Source organism: Amphiprion ocellaris, chromosome 23, assembly GCF_022539595.1.
Source record: "Amphiprion ocellaris isolate individual 3 ecotype Okinawa chromosome 23, ASM2253959v1, whole genome shotgun sequence".
NCBI classification, from domain to species: domain Eukaryota; kingdom Metazoa; phylum Chordata; class Actinopteri; family Pomacentridae; genus Amphiprion; species Amphiprion ocellaris.
This window is the reverse complement of record NC_072788.1, coordinates 12,520,406-12,543,690: the sequence shown is the minus strand read 5'-3', so window position 1 is coordinate 12,543,690 and position 23,285 is coordinate 12,520,406. Positions and strand designations below refer to the sequence as shown.

The 23,285-nt window shown below is 41.4% G+C and overlaps 3 protein-coding genes across 5 annotated transcripts; all 3 read right to left on the bottom strand.

The window, feature by feature from the left end:
* Positions 1-1,766: 1,766 nt before the first annotated feature.
* tfr2 (transferrin receptor 2) lies at positions 1,767-10,175 on the bottom strand. 2 transcript variants are annotated; one of them, XM_035953103.2, is made up of 20 exons: positions 10,018-10,175; positions 9,780-9,885; positions 8,817-8,879; positions 8,723-8,752; positions 8,440-8,650; positions 8,157-8,343; positions 7,176-7,316; positions 6,637-6,745; positions 6,315-6,557; positions 6,088-6,227; positions 5,842-6,017; positions 5,573-5,692; positions 5,406-5,488; positions 5,269-5,332; positions 5,122-5,189; positions 4,969-5,039; positions 4,806-4,890; positions 4,488-4,712; positions 4,264-4,404; positions 1,767-3,614 (listed from the first exon to the last, which is right to left on the bottom strand). In XM_035953103.2, the coding sequence occupies exons 4-20, from the start codon at positions 8,741-8,743 to the stop codon at positions 3,366-3,368; spliced, it is 2,334 nt and encodes a 777-aa protein (XP_035808996.2). In that variant the 5' UTR covers positions 8,744-8,752; positions 8,817-8,879; positions 9,780-9,885; positions 10,018-10,175; the 3' UTR covers positions 1,767-3,365. The 2 variants fall into 2 exon arrangements, with proteins under 2 accessions (XP_035808996.2, XP_023136622.2); XM_023280854.3 differs by lacking the exon at positions 8,817-8,879.
* A 1,965-nt stretch (positions 10,176-12,140) lies between these two features.
* On the bottom strand, positions 12,141-15,570 carry LOC111575616 (H-2 class II histocompatibility antigen, E-S beta chain-like). 2 transcript variants are annotated; one of them, XM_023280851.3, is made up of 7 exons: positions 15,494-15,570; positions 15,096-15,368; positions 13,978-14,191; positions 13,791-13,858; positions 13,579-13,692; positions 13,265-13,378; positions 12,141-12,649 (listed from the first exon to the last, which is right to left on the bottom strand). In XM_023280851.3, exons 1-7 carry the CDS (start codon positions 15,546-15,548, stop codon positions 12,627-12,629), a joined length of 861 nt encoding a protein of 286 aa, XP_023136619.2. In that variant the 5' UTR covers positions 15,549-15,570; the 3' UTR covers positions 12,141-12,626. The 2 variants fall into 2 exon arrangements, with proteins under 2 accessions (XP_023136619.2, XP_023136617.2); XM_023280849.3 differs by having other exon boundaries at positions 15,096-15,437; positions 15,494-15,550.
* Positions 15,571-16,663: 1,093 nt separating this feature from the next.
* LOC111575617 (HLA class II histocompatibility antigen, DR alpha chain-like) lies at positions 16,664-19,323 on the bottom strand. The gene is made up of 4 exons (XM_023280852.3): positions 19,196-19,323; positions 18,848-19,096; positions 18,177-18,461; positions 16,664-17,645 (listed from the first exon to the last, which is right to left on the bottom strand). Exons 1-4 carry the CDS (start codon positions 19,251-19,253, stop codon positions 17,524-17,526), a joined length of 714 nt encoding a protein of 237 aa, XP_023136620.2. The 5' UTR covers positions 19,254-19,323; the 3' UTR covers positions 16,664-17,523.
* Positions 19,324-23,285: the final 3,962 nt, after the last annotated feature.

Genomic DNA, 23,285 nt, shown 5'->3' with positions numbered 1-23,285 from the left:
TCATGTGAACAATAAATAAATAACAATAAAAATGTAAGTAAATAATAAACAAATCACAAATAGATAAATATATAAGAAAACAATATTAAAAAATAACAATAAATGAAAGAATAAAAATGTAAGTAAACAATAAATAAATAATAACAAATAATATGTAAACAATAAATACATTACAATAAACAAGTATGTAAGTAAACAATATATAAATGAATAAAAATAAATGAAAAATAAAAATGCAAGCAAACAATAAATAAATGGCAACAAATAATTATGTAAACAATAAAATGAATTGCAGTAAATAAATATCTAAGTAATGAATATATAAATAGATAGCAGTTAATGAAAAAATAAAAAGTGCAAGTAAAAAATCATTAATTAATAAAAGAACAACAAACCAATATGTAAACAATAAATAAATAATTTAAAAAAATATATGTGCATAAACAATACTAAAATCAAATAAATAAATAAGAAAATGTAAGCAAACAATAAATAACAACAAATATATACATATATAGGCAATAAATCAATGTGTAAGCAATAAACAAATAAATATTAAAACTCTGGTGGCAAAAGCGCTGGAAAAATATATTCAAAAATATTACATTAAAAAAACATTGAAGACATTAAAAACATTAAAGAATAGCTACTTTATATACCTCAAGTACAGTACACAGCTGTGTCTGTTACTTATTATAAGTTAAAGTTGAATTAAACAAAAATGTCACTTCTACAATCATAAAAAACAGATCTAATAAACAGCAACTGAAAAATCGAAATTGTATTTGAATGTGTTAATAATAGATTTAGACACTTTCTTTTAAATCTAGTCTAAAATAAACATCTATTGTGGATAGTATTTACAGTTTAAGCCTTTTAGTATTGTTGTTGTTGTTAATCAATTTTTAAGAAAGTAAAATTTCTTTTTCCAGTTACAGAATGTAATTCAACAGAACAGGAAAAATCTGTAAAATACACCGACTTATTCCAAAATTAAAAATGCTTAAAAGTATTTAAATTTCTCAGCTGTATCTGTTGAGTTTTGCCTTATTTCTGATGATTTACTGAGCTGTGACCATTTGTGAAGGTTCACCCTGGTAACCATTAGAATTTTTATTTATTAGTGATTTGGGAGCCATTTAAAAAATCCAGTAGAAGAGATGCTGGCGCTGATGAGGAGAAAAAGTTCACACATAAAGTCCTGTATCACCAGAAAATCCCTTATAAACAACTAATAATTAGCAGCAGACTGTGTACAACTTACAATAAAATGTGTTTTCACTGCAAAATTGTGAAAATCTGATAGTGGAAAACTGCAACATTTAAAAACTGAAAATAAAGTGCAAAAAAACCCTGTAAAATAATGAAATTTTTTAGGTCATTTAAATACATTTTTCACAGTAAATGTGCAGATATATATTCATTTATTTTCCGTGATTTCACTAGATATTATAATTTCACAAAATAGAGAAAATCTAAATAAAATGACAATACTTTTTTTACCATTAATTTGTCTTTAAAATAATGGCAAATACCTGTTAAAATCACAATATACATTGTTGATTAAATACAGTCGAACATTGTAAAACGATGTATTGCCATTTAAAACTTTTTTGTGTAATTTTACCACATATTATCTACAATTTAACGAAACATCAAATATCTATTAAAAAGTGAAAACAGTAAAAACCTGATTTGAAAGAAAAAAATACATGAATTCATGTATTTGATTGGTTTAGACTCAGTGATATGACAGAAACTTTCACTTTAGTTGAATTGTTGAGGATTTTATTTGTGTGATTTTGAAGTTTCACAGTACATGTTGTGTGGTTGAATACATTCAGATTAACACAGATTATTCACTTCAATATGCTTTATTGGCATTAATATCATGTTAGCAATATCGTCACAGAATAGAAAGTTGAATACGCTGGAGATGATATAAATAGTACTGATTTACTGCATAAAAACATTCAGCTGATGTATGACAAGCAAAACTTCCTGTTAGTGGGATTTTAACAGACTCCTCTGTCATAATTACATCTGTGAAAAACCACAGTCAGACGGATGTATGTGTGTGTTAACATTTTAATAAATCAGTACGTTTCTGTAACTTTCTTTTTATTGAGCCTGTAAACCCCATTTTCACACTGTGCAGCTGCAAACTGGAAAAAACCGACAATCTAAAGCATTCCTTGTTTTAATCCTCGGTGCAGTTTAGGCATATCATTTAATCAAATGTAACTTCCAGTGGCTGTTCTTTTAGTTGCTTCATTCGGTTTTGAATCTTAAATGCATGAATTCATATTATTAAAGTTTTACTCACTTTGCCTTTTAATGGTTTTATTGAATTCTTATTGTGGTCCAGGTCGAAATAAAGTTAAAAGAAAATGAAAAAGCAGGTCAAAGAGGAAACAAAACAAATGCATCAACCTAAAGATGCTTTTAATAAAATGTGTTTTTACAAAATCACTGATAAAAACTGTTACATTTTAATAGATTCATCTGTTTCTACACATCATGTGTGCTGTCTGTCAGTGGCTGTGTGTGTTGTGTGTCAGTGGCTGTGTGTGTTGTGTGTCAGTGGCTGTGTGTGTTGTGTGTCAGTGGCTGTGTGTGTTGTGTATCAGTGGCTGTGTGTGTTGTGTATCAGTGGCTGTGTGTGTTGTGTATCAGTGGCTGTGTGTGTTGTGTATCAGTGGCTGTGTGTGTTGTGTATCAGTGGCTGTGTGTGTTGTGTGTCAGTGACTGTGTTGTGTATCAGTGGCTGTGTGCGTTGTGTATCAGTGGCTGTGTGTGTTGTGTATCAGTGGCTGTGTGTGTTGTGTGTCAGTGACTGTGTTGTGTATCAGTGGCTGTGTGCGTTGTGTATCAGTGGCTGTGTGCGTTGTGTATCAGTGGCTGTGTGCGTTGTGTATCAGTGGCTGTGTGTGTTGTGTGTCAGTGGCTGTGTGTGTTGTGTGTCAGTGGCTGTGTGTGTTGTGTGTCAGTGGCTGTGTGTGTTGTGTGTCAGTGGCTGTGTGTGTTGTGTATCAGTGGCTGTGTGTGTTGTGTATCAGTGGCTGTGTGTGTTGTGTGTCAGTGACTGTGTTGTGTATCAGTGGCTGTGTGCGTTGTGTATCAGTGGCTGTGTGCGTTGTGTGTCAGTGACTGTGTGCATTGTGTATCAGTGGCTGTGTTGTGTATCAGTGGCTGTGTGCGTTGTGTATCAGTGGCTGTGTGTGTTGTGTATCAGTGGCTGTGTGTGTTGTGTATCAGTGGCTGTGTGTGTTGCGTATCAGTGGCTGTGTGTGTTGTGTGTCAGTGACTGTGTTGTGTATCAGTGGCTGTGTGTGTTGTGTATCAGTGGCTGTGTGCGTTGTGTATCAGTGGCTGTGTGCGTTGTGTACTCTCCACACGTCTCCGTTCAGAGCGTTGGCAGCGCCCTGCAGCGTCCAGGTGAACAGAGCCAGCTGCCTCCTGAAGCGTCGCTCGTCGAAGCGCTTGGGGTCGGAGGTCAGCAGGCCCAGGTGCTCAGTGAGCGCGCTCAGAGTGTGGTTGCCGCGGCCGTGGATCACGTGACGGAACGGTGTCTCCACCGCCGACACATACTGAGACAAGAAGTAGTACTCCACCTGGAGGACGAGCAACAAGGGACAGATGCAGTACTGTCTGCAGTACTCGTGCTTTCATCATTCATGTGTGGGAAAACTGGGTACTTTTTGTTGTACTAGTACCTTCATGATGGTGATTATGTAGAAGTGTGCAGTGTTTGCTGTAATTGTTCCTTAATGATGCACTGTTTGCAGTACTTGTACCTGCATTGTGCACTGTATGCAGTACTCGTACCTTCATAATACAGTGTTTGCTATACAGGTACCTTCACAGTGTAGCATTTGTGGTACTTCTACTGATATGATGCAGTGTTTGCAGTCCTGGTACTTACATGATGCGGTAGCAGTAGAAGCATGTACTTTTTGCAGTACCAGTACCTTCATGATACGGCATTTGCAGTACTGGTACTTTCATGATGTGGGTGTTGCAGGAACATATACTGTTTGAAGTACTGGTACATTGCAGTATTTTCAGTGCCGGTACCTTCATGATGCAGTATTTGCAGTACTAGTACCTTCATGATGCAGTATTTGCAGTGCTGGTACCTTCATGATGCAGTATTTGCAGTACTAGTACCTTCATGATGCAGTATTTGCAGTACTGGTACCTTCATGATGCAGTATTTGCAGTACTCGTACCTTCATGATGCAGTATTTGCAGTACTAGTACCTTCATGATGCGGGTGTTGTAGAAGCGTGCGGTGGTCGGGTCGTGCAGGTCGCTGTAGTCGATGGCTCTCTGCAGCATCTCTGCAGCTCGGCTGTAGTCTCCTCTGGCGCTGAAGACCCACTGAGGGGACAAACCTCTGGACTGAGACACAGAGATAGCGACACGTGAGGACGGTGTCCTGGCAACCGAACACCTGAACCCAGTGGGCCATACAGGTGGGTTACCTGCAGCTCAGCAGAGTGTCTGTTGAGCTGAGCGCTGAACTGCAGCACCGTCTGGGCGTAGGAAGTGATGCGTAGCGGCAGGATGTGGTCATGGGCCAATCGCAGCACCATCTCCCCCACCAGCTCCCCCACGCTCCGCCCCGTCACCCCCAGACGACCCCCCAGCACCTCCTGCAGGCGGGACGCGCTGTCCAACGGCGTGTTGACGAACGGATACGCTCGCTCCTGAGCACACAGACACGTGTGATGACATCATCCTGCACACCTGAGCACCAGGTACACATCACATGTGTTTGGCGTGTTGTTGGTGACCTGTACCTCGGTGAATCTGAGCTCCATGGCTGGGACTCCTGCGAACGCCGTGAAACTGTAGGCTCCACTGTTCAGATACAGAGGCTTCACACTGAGGACAGACAGCAGCACCTCTGTTAGCATCACAGCATAAGAAACCCTTGTTCTCATCACTTGTATGTTCCCTTACATCCTCCAGCTGCCTCCTTCTCTCTCAGCCTGACTGTAGATGGTCTGACCGGCATGTTTAGGATGTTCCACCTGGAACACACACAGTCCTGCTCAGACAGGTTTTAATAGACGTATATGAAGAGAACATCAAGGTTTTCAGTGACCTGATCACCTGTCTGATGGCAGCCTCCAGCAGGTCGACCAGCAGAGGACTGGTGTAGGCCGACAGGACATCGTCACCTGTGGACAGACGGTTAATTGGTTCACCTCTGTCTGCAGGACAAACACCTCCTCTGATTGGCTGAGAGTTCAGTGTTACCCATGATGGCCTGGTCCAGGCTGAAGTAGGCCACAGCCTTCAGGTGGAGCATGGACAGGTAACCCTGCAAACAGAGATCAGGGGTCGATGGAGGCTCTCTGCAGGTAGTCAACGTAAATGTTTCTCTGCAGACCAACCTCGAGCCATTCAGTCGCACCGACGTTCCCAAACTCTCCGGCGTCCCAGCTGACAAAGAGCAAACTGCGTCTGGGATTGAAACCTGCAAAACAACCTAATATTCCACGACAGGAACCTCACCTGAAGTTGTAGAACATCAGCACACTTGTGTTCAGGTGAGTCTTACCGTTCTTCACCATGACAGAGAAGGTCCGAGCCAACTCCAGCAGGATCGCCGTTCCAACTCCTGACTTCACTGCTCCTGGACCCAGTGAGTCCCTCTGAGCTCCCAGTATGATGTACTGGTCTGACAGGGAGACACTGGGGTGACCACAGAGACACTCACCTGTCTTTCTACCTGAGTGTACCTGTCTCTCTACCTGAGTGTACCTGTCTCTCTACCTGAGTGTACCTGTCTCTCTACCTGAGTGTACCTGTCTCTCTACCTGAGTGTACCTGGCTCGACTCGGCCCTCCAGTGATGAGAAGATGTTGTTCAGCAGAATTGGCATCATCTTGTTGTGCACTGACAGCTGGACTCTGCGTCCAGCGTTCAACTCTGGTCCAACCACACAGCGGACGTACGGCAGCCGACCTCGCCATGACGGTGGACAGGACGCACCTGACAGCTGGCTGAGACAAAGAACAACGCTATGAGGTCACAGTCACACCTGAGCAGGTAGTCTGGAGGGGCGGAGCTCACCTGAGTAGCTTGGCAGCAATGGTAGCAGTGATTGGCAGGGCAGGGATGAACGGCAAGCCGGAGGACTGGATAGGCGGGAATTGAGTGTGATTGAAGGAGGGGAAGCCGGGGGTGAAGGGGTCACCTGACCCCAGGTGTACCTGTGTTTGGATGACACAGAGGAGGATGGTGATTGGTCAGAGGCAGAGCCAGAGGGGTTATTGTGTCTTTAATAGGGTGTGTGTTACATGCTCAGACACGGCGGTGTGTGTGTTGAGTCCGAGGCGGCGGGGGTCCTGTGGCAGGTCGGCAGGGTCGGGGTAGATCAAAACTCCCCCGGCTCCGTTCCTCTCAGCTAACCAGACCTTCTCAGCAAAACTGACCCCGCCCCCAACACGCATCACCACCACACAGCCAGTCACGGACACGCCTGCACTCTTCAGCCAATTGAAGTCGGCTTGACGGCCATAGTTGGCATAGACCACGCCCCCCTGCAGACAGACAGGTAAAGCCAACCAAAGATTAAAATTGTTACCATAGTGACCAGCACCATGTACCTCACTGCCTCACCATGGTGGTTCCTGTGGCGCTGTACGGACAGAAGTCTGACAGGTTCAGAGAAATCTGCTCCAAGATCAGACCTGCAGAGTCCACGAGCCGCAGAGAGCTCCTCTGAGTCCTGTAAACAAACAAACAGCTTGAACCTGACATTTAAAGGCAGCTCAGGGTATTTTTTAAAAATTATTATTTAACTTTTATTTAACCAGACAAAAGACCCATTGAGATCGAGACCTCTTTCACAAGGATGACCTGGCCAAGAGAGGCAGCAGCAAACATCATAGTAAACAAAAACAGACAGATAACAATAACAACAAACATTAAAATATTAAATACAAGCAATTAGATACATAAAGTACAGGATTTTTTTTTTACAGGAACAATTTAAGAACACAGGCACTGTTCGAAGGATTTCCGTTGTCGATTTCTGAAGATAGAGCGGAATGCATCCGATGAAACAAATTCTGACAGTTTAAATTACAGAGGTCAGTGTGCCCTGTTCAGTGACTGTCAGGATAAGGCAGTGGGAGGTGTTTCTGGCAGACTCCTACCTGTCAGGGAACTGCAACGTGGCGTACAGAGACTCGGTCCAGGTGTGGTCCATCTGCAGCTGCTGGAAGCGATGGAGGATCTCCGAGGCCAGAGCGGTTCCCTCTGAAGAACCCGGAGGATGAGGAGCTCTGCTCACCCGACTGACAAACACACACACCTGAGCACCTGAGTCCACCAATCACATCGCTCTGGGTCACAGCTTCACTTTAATAGCTTTTGTGAACACCTGAAGGCTTCTGTTGTTTTCACCTCAGAGTGTTAGTGCTGAACGTTAGTTTGAACAGCGAACGGTACAAAATCAACAATTAATGCAAAAACACTGTCAGTAGGAAACTGAGTAAACTGATAATAAAGACCTTCAAGATGAATATGGAGGGTGAAAGTCTTGAATTCACCATCATAAAATCAAAAGTAAACGTAGTTGTTTAGCAACAGAATGACACCTCTGAAGATGATATAATTACGATCCAATTTTCTGATTCCACATCAACAGATAAATAAATGTGATAAAGGACATGGATGGAGTTTCTTGCAGCAGACAACAGCTCTCATTGGTTTATTTCCACACAGGTCCTGCTTTTATCCACAGTTTGTGATTTAAACCTTCTCTGCTTGTGTTAAGTTTCATCTACTTTACCTGAGCATACTTAAAATTACTGGTTACCTCCCAGATTAAGATTTTTACATTTTGTGAGACTCTATATGAAAACACATGGTGAGATGATTTTTGTCAAAGGTTAAATCTGCTGTTTGCAGTTTCCCCACCGAATAATCCATGACTGTCAGAACTGTGTTTGTGTTTTTTTCCTCTGATGACCCCTCAGATCGACCTGAAGGACCTTTTCAAGGGTTTGCCCCTGAGGTAACTTTAGCTGAACAGTAAAAGGACAGTATTTTTCCCTGACATGTTGCAAATATCTTCTATTTGTGTAAAAATACTCGGTTTCTCTCCCCTCCAGCTGGGACTATGCATAAAGTACCTGACTGTGTTGTGGATGTCTTCGTCCTGCAGCAGCCTCCTCATCATCACCCTCAGCTCTCCCAGGTAAAGCCCCGCCCCTCCCCCTGCAAGTGAATTAGCCCCACCCCTCTGCTGCTCCTCGTCCTGGTCCCCCAACTGGGAGCAGTGGTACCGCCCACTCAGCACGCCGTAGGCCAATAGGAATGCTAGCAGAGAGAGAGAGCGAGAGAGAGAGAGGGAGGTCACGCCCACTTCAGTCACAAGATCAAACAGCTCAATCAAAACAATCAGGTGATGATTACCAGCGGTGAACACGATGACTCCACATGCACACAGCAGCATGCCAGCTCTACGGTAACCATGGCGATGCCTCAGCACCAACGCTGTGACATCACTAATAGGCCCCGCCTCTGTTTCATCTTCTTCTGATGTCACAAGTCGCAGCTCCACCCCCTGAGCTCCGCCCATCTCATCATCATCGGACAGCGAGTGGCAGAGAGTTGCCGAGGAACACTACGGAGGGAGAGAGACGGTAACCATGGTGACAGATCAGAGGAGGTGGGGCTTGTTTGACCTTTGCCTCACCTGCGTTGAATGAGTCGTCATGTCGGTGTTCTGTAGACAAGACAAGAGTTCAGAATTCAACAACAGAAACAACAAACTTTTTTTCTGAATTTACCTGCGAGATCTCACAGCAAACAAAGCTGACAGGTAAATCTGAGTTTCCACTGCGTCTTCACACCTGAGACGAAATTCAGAGAACCAATGGAATCTGTCCACTGAAGATCACCTGACTTCAAATCATACAAACATCTCAGTAAAGGTTGTCTAACTTAATCACAGGAGAGCTGGAAGCAGGAGCAGCTGCTACTGAAGCTGGTAACAAACATCAATCAGACATAACTTATCAAGAAGAAGAAAGCATCACAGGCAATGTGGACAGAAGAACTGGTGACGGGGAGACAGTTCTTACAACCAATTCAGATCCTAACTCTGAACAGAATCCCCTCCATAGCAGGTAACCATGTCTATCTAGCTCTGCAGCGTCAGTTACCATGGTGATCAAGCAGGTTAAAGAGAAAAATGTGACTTTAGACTCGACATACAGGTATGCTGCTTAGACTTAGCTGTTTCTGTGGATGCAGAAACCAAATGTTGACTTTAACTGAGCCGTTTGGTAGGTGATACAAACGAGATCAACAGTAAGAACAGCTGAAATTCCAACAGTTTTCCACTGCAGTGACCTGCAGGCTGAACCTTTGGTCTGATTGTACAAGCTTCCCGCTATGAGTAGTAAAGAGAGCAGGTAGGATTATAATGTAGGGCACGGAGCAGATAAAAAACATCTGGACTGGTCATAATGTAGGATACACTTCAGGTAAAAACATTTGGATTGGTTATAATAACTTATGTGCACAATCAGAATTCAGCTATTTCTCTCTGCAGAGACAACTAACTCAGATCTTTTTATAATAAACAAAAGGTTTTGATAATATCTCTTCTATGACTTTTTCTTGAGTTAGTTTCATCCACGGCATAGAGAATCCTCACACAGCAATGAACAAATGCATCTTTTTACTTAATAAATACTGTTGTGACATCAGGAACATGTTAGGACTCACCTGTTATGTAGCTAACTAACCTGTTTAAGTGTCCTTCTGTGGATAACTTTAACCAGCTGTGTGTTTCCAGTAACAGGCAGAAAACAGCCACCAATAGACCACAACTGTTGGATCAGCTACTGAAACCTGCCGAACACGAGCAACATGAGGTCAAGAGGATCTTTACCCCTGAAGATTAATGCAGGCACAGTTCTGACCAGAAACACCAGGAAACCACCAACGTTCTTAATGTCTGATTTAAACCGGAAACTTTCTCACCTTCACTCATCAGGTTTCCAGTCAGGACTCGGAAGATTTGTCCTGATGGTGGATCAGCGAAAGCGTCAGGATGAAGTCAATCTGCCCAGTGAGGCTCGCTCTCTCGGCCTGCTGTGATTGGCTGCTCAGAGGGGTCAGAGGTCAGCTGTGTTTGATCTGGTTAACTTTATTAACGGCTGAGTAAACACACACACTGAGGAGTCACAGCCGGGAAAACCCGCTTCAACATTTGATCAATGATGACACCGCTGATGCTCATCTCTTTGCTGCCACCTTAACTGGAGGGGTTAAGGTGGAACCAAAGGTTCAGGCTGACTGAATGTGTTTACATTTCAGTGAGGAGGCATGGCTAACACAGTACTTAAAACCACAACAGAAGCAGTAATCTGATCTGGAGGAGACACTTTAGATCAGTTTGATCAAAACAAAAAATACAACGTTAGAGGTTTTAATCTTAGTCGAGGAGTCAGTTCCATAAAGCACACCATGAAAAGTGGGGATTCAAGTCGAACATGTGACTTCAAGGAACCTAACAAATCTGTCAGGGCTAAACTGCTTCAATAATGATGATTTGAGGTTAACATGATCAGGTTAATTCCAGTCAGGTTCAAGTAGTCAAGATAATTGCATTGTTGATTTTCTGTAAACTGTAGTTTTTGCCCTGACACTGTGTAATTAAGTCAAATCATAAGGCAGGACAGGAGGGAGTTGGTGGTAAAAATCTGGGTTTTTGGTCAGTATTACAACAATTCCAGTGAAGCAACAACTCAGTTAGCCTGACCTGAGCTGGGTTAGTTAACAAGTATCAGTTACCAGACTACTGAGCTTGAACTATGTCATGTCAGATTTACAGAAGTGAAATAAGCCTTGATTACTTGGTAAACTTGCTTTCTGGAACAGACCCAGATTTAAGAGTCCAAGTTAAACCTGACCCTGGACTGTCACAGTAAACTTCCCTGTTACCCAGGAATGTTCCCACAACATCGGCTGACATTACCCACAAGTTCTGATAATATTTTAATGTTTAATTCTAATGTGTTTTTTGTTTTGTTTGTTTTTTAAATTTTATTCTTTATTTTACCAGGTACGATTAGTTGAGAACAATTTCTCATTTACAGTGATGACCTGGAAAGGGAAAGATTATTTTTTCATGCAGATGGACGGATGCTGTAAGTTATGTTTTTACATGTACTGGTCCTCCTTCATGTGAAGTTATAGACTCTGTGATGTTTTATGAGGAGTTTTTCAGCTGTAATTAGAATTAATTGAAATCAGCTGCTGCAGGAGTTCAGGCTTGTGTCTCTGTGCAGGTGCAGAGTTCAGCCTGTAGATGGAAACATGACACCTGAAATGACTCGCTGTGTTTTCACATCATCAAACACTCGGTGGATAAAACATGACCTTATGAGATATATACTCACAGAATAACAACCCACCCACTATTAACTGTTACTGAATTATTAAGATTCCAGTCTGGAGCTTCATGTGAGAAATTAAATTCAAGTATAAGATGCTTCGTTTTGATTTTTTCTCTTAAAAATGTCTAAAGCTTAACATTTTAGGGAAATATGGAACTGTACTATTTAAAATTGCTTTAAATTAGTCTCAGCTCCTCAGTAAACTTTCAAACAGGTGGTAAGTGGCATAAACTGGTTTAAAGTGTTGTACACTGGTCTGTTAAAGGTGGAAACTGGTTTGTAACCAGTGGAAACTTGAACTGGTATGAACTGGTGTAAAGTATAGGAAACTATCTTACACTGGTGTTAATTAGTATAAACTTGTATAAGCTGGTTTTAATTAATGTGAACTAGTCTGTAAATAGTTTTGAATTGGAGTAAACCGGCATTAACTGGTTTCAACTGGTATGAAATAGTCTGTTAACTGTTTTGCTTCTAAGTTTTAAACTGGTATGAAACAGTTTAAACTGGTGCCAACTAGTCTTTGAAATGCTATAAACAAGTGTAAACTGGTAAAAACTGGTTTAAATGATTGCAAAGTGGCTGTAAACTGTTGTAAAATGGTATAAAATGTTATAAACTGTTGATGGGTGTAGATGACAATAACCTGAACACACCTGAACTGTCAATCCAGGTAAATAACCAGGATGAATGAACACATTCAGATCAGATTGTGTGACAGTTTATCAAAATTATACAGTTAAAAAGGATAAATGTGAATCAGTTGAGCTGCAGCTACAAATCAGTCAAACATTTAGTAACAAGCTTTCAAAGCCGTCGGTCTGCAGATAGAAAAAGCTGAAAATGATTCATTTAACACAGTGAAGCTGCAGAGACCAGATCCAGCACATACACCAGAGTCCACATTAAACCTGATCCACGACTGGACCAGAACACACAACTGAAACAAGTGGAACAACCAGCAGGACTGGATTCACACTGTGGTGGTCCTGGACCAGGTCCAGTCCAGCTGAGCTTCAGACTCCAGACCTGGACCAGGTTTAGAGAGTCCAGTCCAGAAAGGATCATCTGAAAGCAGATTGAAGCTGCAACGGCATTTTCTGTCATCTGACAGACAGAATCAGGACCAGAATCAGGAACAAGATCAGAACCAGAATCAGGAATAAGATCAGGACCAGAACCTTTCCTCAGTCAGGAAGGACCTAGAAAACGTCCTGGGAAACAGAGAAGAGACAAAGACAGGGTCAACAACAAACACTGGTAACACTGGTTCTAACATCTCTAATGGTCTGAAACTGAAGTAAACTGGTCTGATCTCATCTGAACTGGTCTGGACTGTTGTTGCACTGGTGTGAACTGGTCTGGACCTTGTTTGAACTGGTCTGATCTGGTCTAAACTGGTGTGGATCAAACATTACCAGCCATTGTTAATTATTTCAGTAAAATAGCAGACTTCAGGTCAACAAACTAATCTGAGGCTCTGATAAACACTGATATAAACTGGCCTGAACTGGATTTAAACTTGTGTAGACTGTTGTTAAACTGGAAATAGACTGGTGTTAAACTGGTGTTCGATTGTTGTTTCACTCCCTTGTAATTTCTTTTCTTTTCTTGCATTTTAACATTCAATCGTGGTCAGTATAATTAGGTTTTTGGAAAAAAAATTGCAAAACAGAGTGATGGTACACTGGTGTAAAGTGGTCTATATTGGTGTTGGACTGGTATAAACTGGTATTGAACTGGTGTGAACTGGTTTAGACTGTGTGTACTGGTATAAACTGTTATTAGACTGAGGTAGACGGGGTTTGACTGGAGTAAACTTGTCTGACCTTGGGCCTTCTTCTTGGAGAAGATGAATTTCGCCAGAGATAAGACCTGATCCAGAGTCAGTCCTGACCCTTTAATGGCGATCTTGGTTTTCTCTGAATCAAGCAAAAACAGATCTGAGGACAGACAGAGAGACAGACAGGTTAGAGACAGACAGGTAGACACTGTGAATGCTGATACAAACTGGTATAAACTGCTGTGAACTGGTATGAGCTGCTCTTAGACCACAGTAAACTGGTGTTAGACTGGTGTAATCTGGTATAAAACGGTCTTGAACTGGTGTGAACAGATGCTAGATGGGTGTAAACTGGTTTACCTGGGGTCTTGCTCCTGTAGTAGATGAATCCAGCCAGACCAAAGACCAGACCCAGAATCAGTGCTGAGGCTCCAATGGCAATCTTTTCTTTATCTGACTTAGACATGGACGGATCTGAGGACAGACAGAAAGACAGGTGAGAGAAAGGCAGGTGAGAGACAGACAGGTACAGACAGACAGACAGACAGACAGACAGACAGACAGGTATTTACTCCAGTCGATCCGCAGAGGTTCTTTTAGGCTGGCATGTTCCACCACACAAGAGATCTTCTCTCCAGACCTGCAGCAAAACAAACCAACATTCCTGATTCATCAAACTGGACCTGGACCTGGACCTGGACCTGGACCTGGACCTGGACCTGGACCTGGACTTGGACCTGGACCTGGACCTGGACTTACCTGGGTGTGTACTCCAGGCGAGAGTGGATCTGATAGTACCAGTCACCGTCCTCCATCACACCAGTGGAGGAGACTCCTGAGGTGACCTCCTTTCCGTCTCTGAACCAGCTCACTTTGATCTGTTTGGGGTAGAAGTCGTAGACGCTGCAGACCAACATGGCTGGATGGTGTTTAGGAGGAGGCGCTGTGGAGTGCAGGACTACGTAGGGCGGAACTGGAACACACAGATTACTGTTAATGCTGGTAGTCACAGGAGCAGAATGTGGTGAGTCTGAGCTGTTTCAGTGTGTTTCATGAAGCCGATCTCCAGTTTATCCAGAGTTACTTCTGTAAAACAGGTTCAGTTTCTGGAAGTTCAGCTTCAACATCAATTCTCTGAAATCAAAACCTTGTGAAAGGCACATTGTCTTTTTAAAAAAATCACCAAAAGGCCTCAATTTATCAGCCAGAACTGTACAAACAGAAAGAAACACCAGATTTTCAACTTTCAGATGGTCCTTGAATGTATCATCTGTCATGTGAGATTCCATCAGGAAAATCCACAAAATCTGTGCTTAAAATTGTCATTTTTTTTCCACCCAAATTACATCCATCTTATTTAAAATGTTCCAAAATGTTGTGTTTGTACCAGTTCTCAAAAAAAAAGTGTTTCTCAATGACTGACTCAACTGTTATGAACAGTGAAAAATTCTGAGAGTTTTCAGATGACCTGCAGGATGTGAAATTCACATTTACTAACCTGGAAAGATCTAAATTTGTGTCAAAGTTCTCTGTTTACTTTGACTGAAGAGAACTTGACAACAACTTAGTAACAGTTGAAGCTGTTTTATGACTTGCTGCATAATCAGTGGTTGGAGAAGCAGATGGAAACTTTAACTTCTCCATAGTAAAAAATTCATCAGTAATCGGTAACAGTCAGTGTTTTTATTACTGATATTTTCTACTGAGAATAACGGATCAATAACTGCAGACAAATGTTTTAAACTTGCTGCACAAACACTGATCCTTTGATTTGTCAAGTTGATCTCCATTAATTAGAATTAGAATTAGAATTATAAACTGTGTTCAGTCAGTGTTTTGGTGAAAGTGATGAAAGTGTCACACAAAGACTGACTCACCTGATTTAGACAGAACATTTTGGTACCATATCTCAGTGTTTGGGTGACAGTATGTCTCCTTCTGAGCTCTCTCCCTGCTCAGCCTTGCTGGATCTTTGTTCCACATTTCTGCATTCTTCACTCCAAACTCAGTGTATCCGACAAACTTCCCCAAACTGCTGCTGAACCTTATTAACTCCAGTTTGTTGTAATAGAAAGAGTAGATGTACTCCATGTCCTTCAGCTCAGTGGAGTTAAACACACAGCGTGCCGTATAATAATGCATAAATCCATCTGAGGGACAAAACAGAAAGAGATTAAACCTCAGTGAGCATTGATCAGTGATCAGAGTATTGGTCCTACCTGCTGTGTGGACAGTGATCAAGTATAAAGAGTACAGATCAGAGTATTGGTCCTACCTGCTGTGTGGACAGTGATGAAGAGAAGCAAGAAGCTGACAGAAGATGAAGCCATGATCCCATGTAAACTAACACTGATTCTGTTTGACTGTCAGCTGCTGTATAAAACAGAACAGGATCATGTGACCTGCAGCATCAGCTGTTACCAGGCAGAGAATTGACACCAGTCTCCTCTTCAGCTGCTCACAGAGTTTGCAGGTCTTTTCCGTGCTATTTACCATCTGACATTTGCAGCAGCATTAATACATTCATAGCTGTTGTTTGTCTGCAACATGTTTCTTCACAGTAAATCTTGTCCTTCCAGAGTGAACTGTAGTGAATGTGTTCCACTAGACATATTGTCTCATTTAAACCAAAGATTTCATTCTCAGAAACAGATTTATACATTGAAGTACTGACCTCTTGCGATCATGATCACCTATAAAGATCATGCTTATCGTGTCAGTCTTGATTTTCCAATGACTCCTATAACTCTTAATTTTCTATCATGGAATCATGAAAACACATGAATCTTTGTCACAGAATACAATCATTCATTTTAGTTCCTCAATAAATTCATCACAGGTTTTCTGGAAATGACAAAATCTGCCAGATCAAAGATATACAAACAGCAATGCTTATATCTGGTTAAATGATGTTTGACCATTTTCACCTCAACTAACCTTTTGGTTTCCATCCACAAGTTTTTCCTCTTTACAGAATTGGTGCAATAAAACTAAATTTACATCTTTCTGACACAGACTTCTTTCTTCTTCACAGTCCACAGGTTCTTGATGACTTTAAGGAGATCAGTCTAAAACCGTCATTCTCGCTTGATTTCAACATTCTTTATCACTAAAGTGAGCTTCATTTTCCTGCTCTGGTGTTTTAATGTGGCTGCTCTTTGTCTCATCCTCCTGATCACAGCTACAAACTAAAAACTAGCTCTTTATGGAAAATCTTCAGTCTGGAGATAAACTGATCCCTTCTACCAGAAAAACTCTTCCTGAGGAGTTGCTGCTCTACTCTGTGCTGGACTTTATGGACCTGCTTTCTTTTACAGATCTGTTCTTACCAAAGTCACTGGAAGTGAGAAGAAACCATTTTGTCCTTTAAAAGCTCTCAGGAGGCGGCAGACTCAGTATAGTGCAGCTTTCTTTGATTTAAGTAAGTCATACTTTGTCACTGAAGTTATATTTATCAGTCATTCAATTTTTATTCAAATCAGCAATGATCATGAAGCTCTGATTTACAATAATGCTGAGAGAACAATTAGAACAGACAACAGAACACAGTTACAAACTGTCATATTTAAGAGTGAAATCGTTCATCATGGTTTTAAAGAGACCTGTAGTTCCAACTGTGTTCAATTTTGATAAAGTTTACATTTCAAAAGTTCTTTGATATCATTTGTATTTGAAAGCAGCTACATTGAATAACACTAATAAAATGAAATAAAAACACTTTTTATCATTAATGCATTTCTGCTGTCAGTGACATGAAGCATGATAAAATAACTATTCAGTGACAGCAGCAGATCTCAGATCTCTCTCTCAGATAACCAGGTTAACTAGATCCACTGTGATCCAGATCCAGACCTGAACCTGAGCAGTCACAGCTGAGGGGATATCACTCATTTTCACCGAGGTCAAACAAGAAGTGAGTAAAAAATGAGTAAAAATAACAGAAGTGAGTGTTTGTGGGTCAGAGGGACCAGAAACTTTTCAGACTGTACAGGAAATGAAACTGATCACAGCTAACAGAAAGGACAAACCCTGGACATGGACGTGAAAATGAAACAGATTTGATGATTTGATGGAGCAGACACTTTTCAGGTTGTTGTTGCAGCTGAACAGCAGAGAACAGTCAGAGTTGATCCTCAGGTGGAAACTTGTGGAGCTGATTGTTCAAACTAAACACTGAACGAACAGTGAGGAAGTTTGATTCCCACGGATGTAGTACGAGTACATTCATTTAAATTAAAAGGAAAACATCTGGATTATGTCCACATAAATCTGCACTAAACTAATGACATCATCAGTCTCAACCAATCAGCTGCGCTTGTGTCCTTTGATAAAGAAGAAGATTCCAGCTGCCACACCGACCAGACCGACTGTGAGACCAGCTCCACAGAACACTAGAGGTCCAACACTGGGCGGAGTCGTCCTCACATCTGGACACAGAAACACAAAGACATTGACCTGCACATCTGGAGACATCAACCGTTACATCTGGAAAAATCGACCTGCACATGTGGACACATAGCTGAACATCTGGATACATGAACCTGCATATCTGGAGACATCAACCAGCACATCTGGACAAATTAACCTACTGATCTGGATCACTTGAGCGTGCACATTCACAGACACGAACATTCACATCTGGAGACGTGAACCTTCACATCTAGACACATGAATCTTGACATCTGGGGACGTGCACATCTGTGTACATTAACCTGCACATATGGGAACATGCACATTTCTACACATGAACCTGTGCACCTTGAGACAGGACCCTGCACATCTGGAGACAACAATCTACACATGTGGGCACATGAACCTGTGCACCTACAGACCCTGAACATCTGGACTTTTCAATCTGTACATGTGAATATAAGAACCTGCACATCTGGAGACATGAAGCTGCATATCTGGCATCAGTTGTATTGTGGTCAGGTCTCCATTTAAACAAAGTTTCTGACCCCAGATTGCGGTCAGTGGTTCGCTCAGGGCCACATGTTCCACTGAACAGCTGTAGATGTCTCCCAGCTGTGGGATGAACTCCAGTCTGGAGATCTGGGTGAAGGAACCATCTTTGTTGGGGGAGGGGACGTTGATGCTGGTTCCGTCGGTCACATCTTTTCCGTTCTTGGTCCAGAAGACTTCGACCGGAGCAGGATAGAAACCAGTCACATGACAGATGAGGGTGTTCTTCACTTTGAGCTCCAAGGCGTCTCTGATGTAGATTATCGGGGGCTCAGGAGGATCTGAACAGAAATACAGTTCTTATAAATGATCATTGAATATGTACATGTTGCAGTGAACTCTTTATTCTTTACTTCTCAGTGCTGCCTGTATAAGAATATCGTGTGTCATTACTGCAGAGTTTAATATCAGCAACATTAAAGACAAAAATCTCCTGAATGGTTGTTGAAAAGTGTTGAACATGTGTGTAAATATGGAAGACAGAACAGCTTCTTTCACCAATAGTCACTTGTGCTAACAAACAATGTTTATGGTTAAACTGAATAAAACCCCGTGGACGTTTGTCCCTTCGCTGATGAAGCTGTTTTTAACCACTGACACTTTATGTTGACTTTAAAATCAGCTCAGGTGCATCAGGAATTTCAAGAACAATGATATCTGTCTTCACCCTGTTCCACTGGCAGGTCCTTCATCGCCTGGCGACATACTTGCAGGTTAGTTTTGCAGATTTGTAGATCAGCTACAGCTTCTTCGTAAGTTCCTTCAGGGAAACTAATGGGATCTATGAAGTCTGGCTGAGGCGTGACTCCTGTCCCGTACTTGAAGTCTGCGTACCAAAGTTCTTCACCCTCCAGTGTGTACATCATCTCTCCATTAGAGTCTGAACAGCCACCGATCTGACCGCCCTCATGTAGAACTGAAGAAAAAACAGAATAAAAGTGATCTTAAACCTGCTCATACACTGGTTGTGTGTCCAGTGAGTCCCATCAACTGACAGTTTAAAGTTAAAACTCACCATCAGAAGAGACCCCGAGGACACAACAGAGGATGAGGAGCAGCTTGGACATCTTCATCACCTTCAGCAGCAGCAGCAGTGTGGTTGCTGAACTGTGGATTTGAAGTAAGGACAGACAAAATGACACAAAATGCAGCAACAGCTCTGAGCCACAGAGCACCAATCACAGAGCAGAGTCATCAGTTTCCAGGCAGACTGAGGCAGCTGGAGACGCTCTGAACCTCACAGCTCAAATCAGTCGTCAATATCAAACTCTTTTCTTGCTGTTTTCAGTGTCAAACATATTTAATGAAGACACGTATCCCCACAGTTCAGCTGCTGTGAAATAGAAGCATATTTCTTATATACAAATTAAACATTTAATAAAGAAATATTTTCTGTCTGAGAAAAAAACTGGACTGAAAGATTACTGTACGGATCAAATATGATGCAAAAAATACAAACAGATGGGATAAAAGTGCTTGATTTGTTGGTCAGCAGAAGCATTTAGAAGGCAGACTGTCACTGATTGGTAAAATTAATCAACTCTGTAGGAGGAATCGTGGTTTCACTTTGTACTGAGCACAGAAATATAACTATAGAGTCATTAAGTGAGCACTTTTTAATGATGTGTTTTTAGAAAACACTCTTATTCATGTTATGATTCTTCTCCAGCCTCTGCCCTTCTTCCTCCTTTTCTCTTTTTCCTTCTTTCTCCCATTATTCCTCATCTGTTAGTTATGACCTGTCTCTCTCTGGCTCCCTCTGTCTGTCATCTCTCCCTCCTGTCTCTCTCCCTGCTTCACCTGCCTGCACTCTGTTTTGCTGATTACTGCAATGAGTGTCACCTGCAGTAATTAGTTCATTCACCAGTTCTCTACCTCACCTCCAGTATTTAAGCTCCATGCTTCCATTCACTCCCTGCCAGATCATAGATTCACATCCCTTCTTGGATTCTGTTTCCCCCCACCAAGCCTGCCACCTCCGGACTACTTCAGCCCCATGGACTCTGCTGCTCTCCCCCCTCCTGGGTTTCCCTTCTTGGACTCCATTTGCTCCAACCTGTTCATGGATTTTCCCCAGCCTGTTTTCCCCCTCGGTTCTCAGTTTCCCCATGTCATGAGTACCCCTACCCAGCTTAGTTTTGTTAATTCAGTTCAGTTTTGTAAACTTCCGCTTTTTGTATTCATAGAGTTAGAGTTTTAGTCGGTTTAGTTCTGTTTCCCCAGTTCAGTTCCCCATCAATGTACTGGTTTAGTTGCTGTTTAAATAAATCTCTTTCTGTTATTCTCCTGTCAGCCAGATCTGTGTGTCTGCACTTGGGTTCTCCTGCTTCCCCTGTCGTAACAATTCATGGTATTTTTACTGACACAACTGAATTTATCCAGTAAACACAGAAAATATTAAATTGAAATTAGGAAACTATGTATTTCAGGACTTAAGTTAATGATTATTTCATCCTTGTTTCGTTGTGAATCATTTTGATTAAAATGCCAGAAAGTAGTTTTTAAAATGTCCGTTATATTCTCCCGCAACCCAAAATTTCAAATTTTTTTGTCAAATATTAAAAGTAATGAAAGGATTTGAACGAATCATGAAGCAACACATTTGGTCGATGACACAGAGTGTTACTGACCCTCTCCAATTCCCTTGTCAACAGGGTAAAAGCATGAAGGATGCCACAGCAACTTTGCTAAATCTGGTGGTTGGACACTTGGAAGGAATGAGGACTCTTGTTTGTTTATGTTTTACTGATTTCTCTTCAGCCTTTAACTGTGTGCAGCCTTATATTTTAGCTAGCAGGCTCTCTGAAAGACCTGGCTTTGACTTTGGAACTACATGCTGGCTGGTCGACTTCTTGAATATGAGGCCACAAAGAACTCGTGTCAGTGGTACCCTGTCTGATGCCACGGCATGCTCATCCCAAGGTTGTGTCTTGTCACCTTTACTTTATGTGCTGTACGAACGACTGTCAGAACACTGATGATTCAAGGTTCATTGTAAAATTTGCAGATGATTCGGTTATTGTCAGTTTCCTACAGGACCGGGGAGAAGGGCTCGGTCCTAGATGGACAATTTCATAGAATGGTGCAATAATTCATGCTTACAACTAAACGTCAGTAGAACTAAAGAAATGCTGATCAATTTTCGAAAAAAAACCCGCCTGTCCAAAAACCCACTTTCAGTAATGGTACAGCTATGGAGATTGTAAGCCAGTCCAAGAATTTGGTCATATTCTTGGATGACAAATTGACTTTTGAGGCCAACACGGACTATATCTGCAAGAAAGCCAGCCAGAGACTGTTCTTTTTAAGGAAGCTGAGGGATTTTAGTATTGACAGTTTGCTTTAAAAAGTGCTTTATTCATCCTTTATTCAAGTCACTCGAGTCAATCCTAGCTGTTGCAGTGATTTGTTGGTACAGAAACCTTGGCATCACTAATAAAAATCGGCTAGTCAGCATTGTCAAATATAGCGGAACGCGTAGAAATGGTAGAAACAACACTTTATGATTAAAATTGCACTCATTAATTTAGGGGCACCAGTTGATCAGTCTCATTCTGAAAGTCATAAACTCTGATTTCATTGACCTCCAGTTCCCAAAACAAGGAAATACACGGTAGAACCAATGATATTTATACGCAAACATTTATTATCTCATTCTACGAACAAACGGTAAACAACAATGACATGACAACAACAGACAGCGAATGAATAAATGCAGATAAATAAACTAATGAACTGTGATTGTCACTGGAAGCAGTTGGTAGAAAAGGTGATGAATTTCGAATTTGGAATTGGAAAACCAATTAGAATTTGTAATTCACCTGTTTAGCATAAGGAAAGTGATACTTGCGTAGCCTTTGTAGTAGTGAAAGGGAGACTGTGATGATCTGCTGGATGTTTTGGTTCAGGAACATAGAGACAAGAAGAACTTTGGCAGGTTTGCATTTCAAAAGTGTGCCAAAGTAAAAACGCTAAGAGTCAAAACTCATAATTATCAAGAAAATATTTGCACTGTTGTAGTTCTTAAGTAATTCTTAAGCCCAATTTCATTCTTCTAAGAGTTGCATTTTCCTAAGATCCTTTGTTACAAGCCTAAGTTAAGACATTTTCTAAAAGCCTAAGTTACATTCTTAAGGTCAAAAACCAAAACTAAACTCAAAACTCTAGAAAGCCCAAAAGAAAACCTCAAACTAAACTCAAAAGAAAAAGCTCAAAGCATTCCAGTGACTTTCCTCTACATACAAAGTTTTGGAGCCAAATACAAATCAGCATTCTGATTGGTCAGCTAGGTGACAAAATCCAGTTAATGTTGATTGGTAACCTCACATCTCTGAGTTCAGTGATGTAGCTCTAGTAGAAGCTGTTGTGAGGCAAAAAGCTGTTTATTAGTTTGAGGTTGAACTCGCTGTGAATCAGTTGTTATGCAAATGTGTCACATGATGTTGTAGAAAAGCAATGGAAGAAAAACCTGGACTTCAAATGAAGCGTTTCAACCAGAAAAGTTTTCTGTGAGAGAGAAGAATTCTGTTTTGGTGTTGAATAAACAGCTAATTTATCCTTAATACACTCTAATTTAGGTCTTAGGTCTTAGGTCTTAGGTCTGTTGCTGTATATTTGATAATGTTTAACCGAACTGTGCTGGTTTCTGGCATTGCTGTCTTTTAATGTGGGCTTTACTGAACATGCTTAAACCCGCTAAAAACCAGACTGTGCTTCTCTGATGTCTCAGATGTTACAGACATCATTTTAGCAATTCAAAAAATGCTAAAGGCTTTATGTTATCACCAAATCCAAGAACCTCTGTAGTTGCTGTGCTCTTTCATGGCCTTCTTATAGTGATTACCGTTCTTTCGTCTTACCAGCAGGTGGCGACCACAACCTAAGTTTGCCATTTCCTCTGGTATGACAGAAAAGCTTAGGCTGTTTTTGTTGCTTGGACGTTTGTTATGCATTAGTTAAAAACTGATAGCTTGGAGTTGTGGGTGTGTGGCTGAAAAACTTTCATTTTTCAGTTCAACAGTAAAGATAAACCTTTGAGGGTCTTTTTTTTTTACATTTTACATTCAGGATCCTCGTCTCCCAAGATCAGTCTTTGCATCTATAGT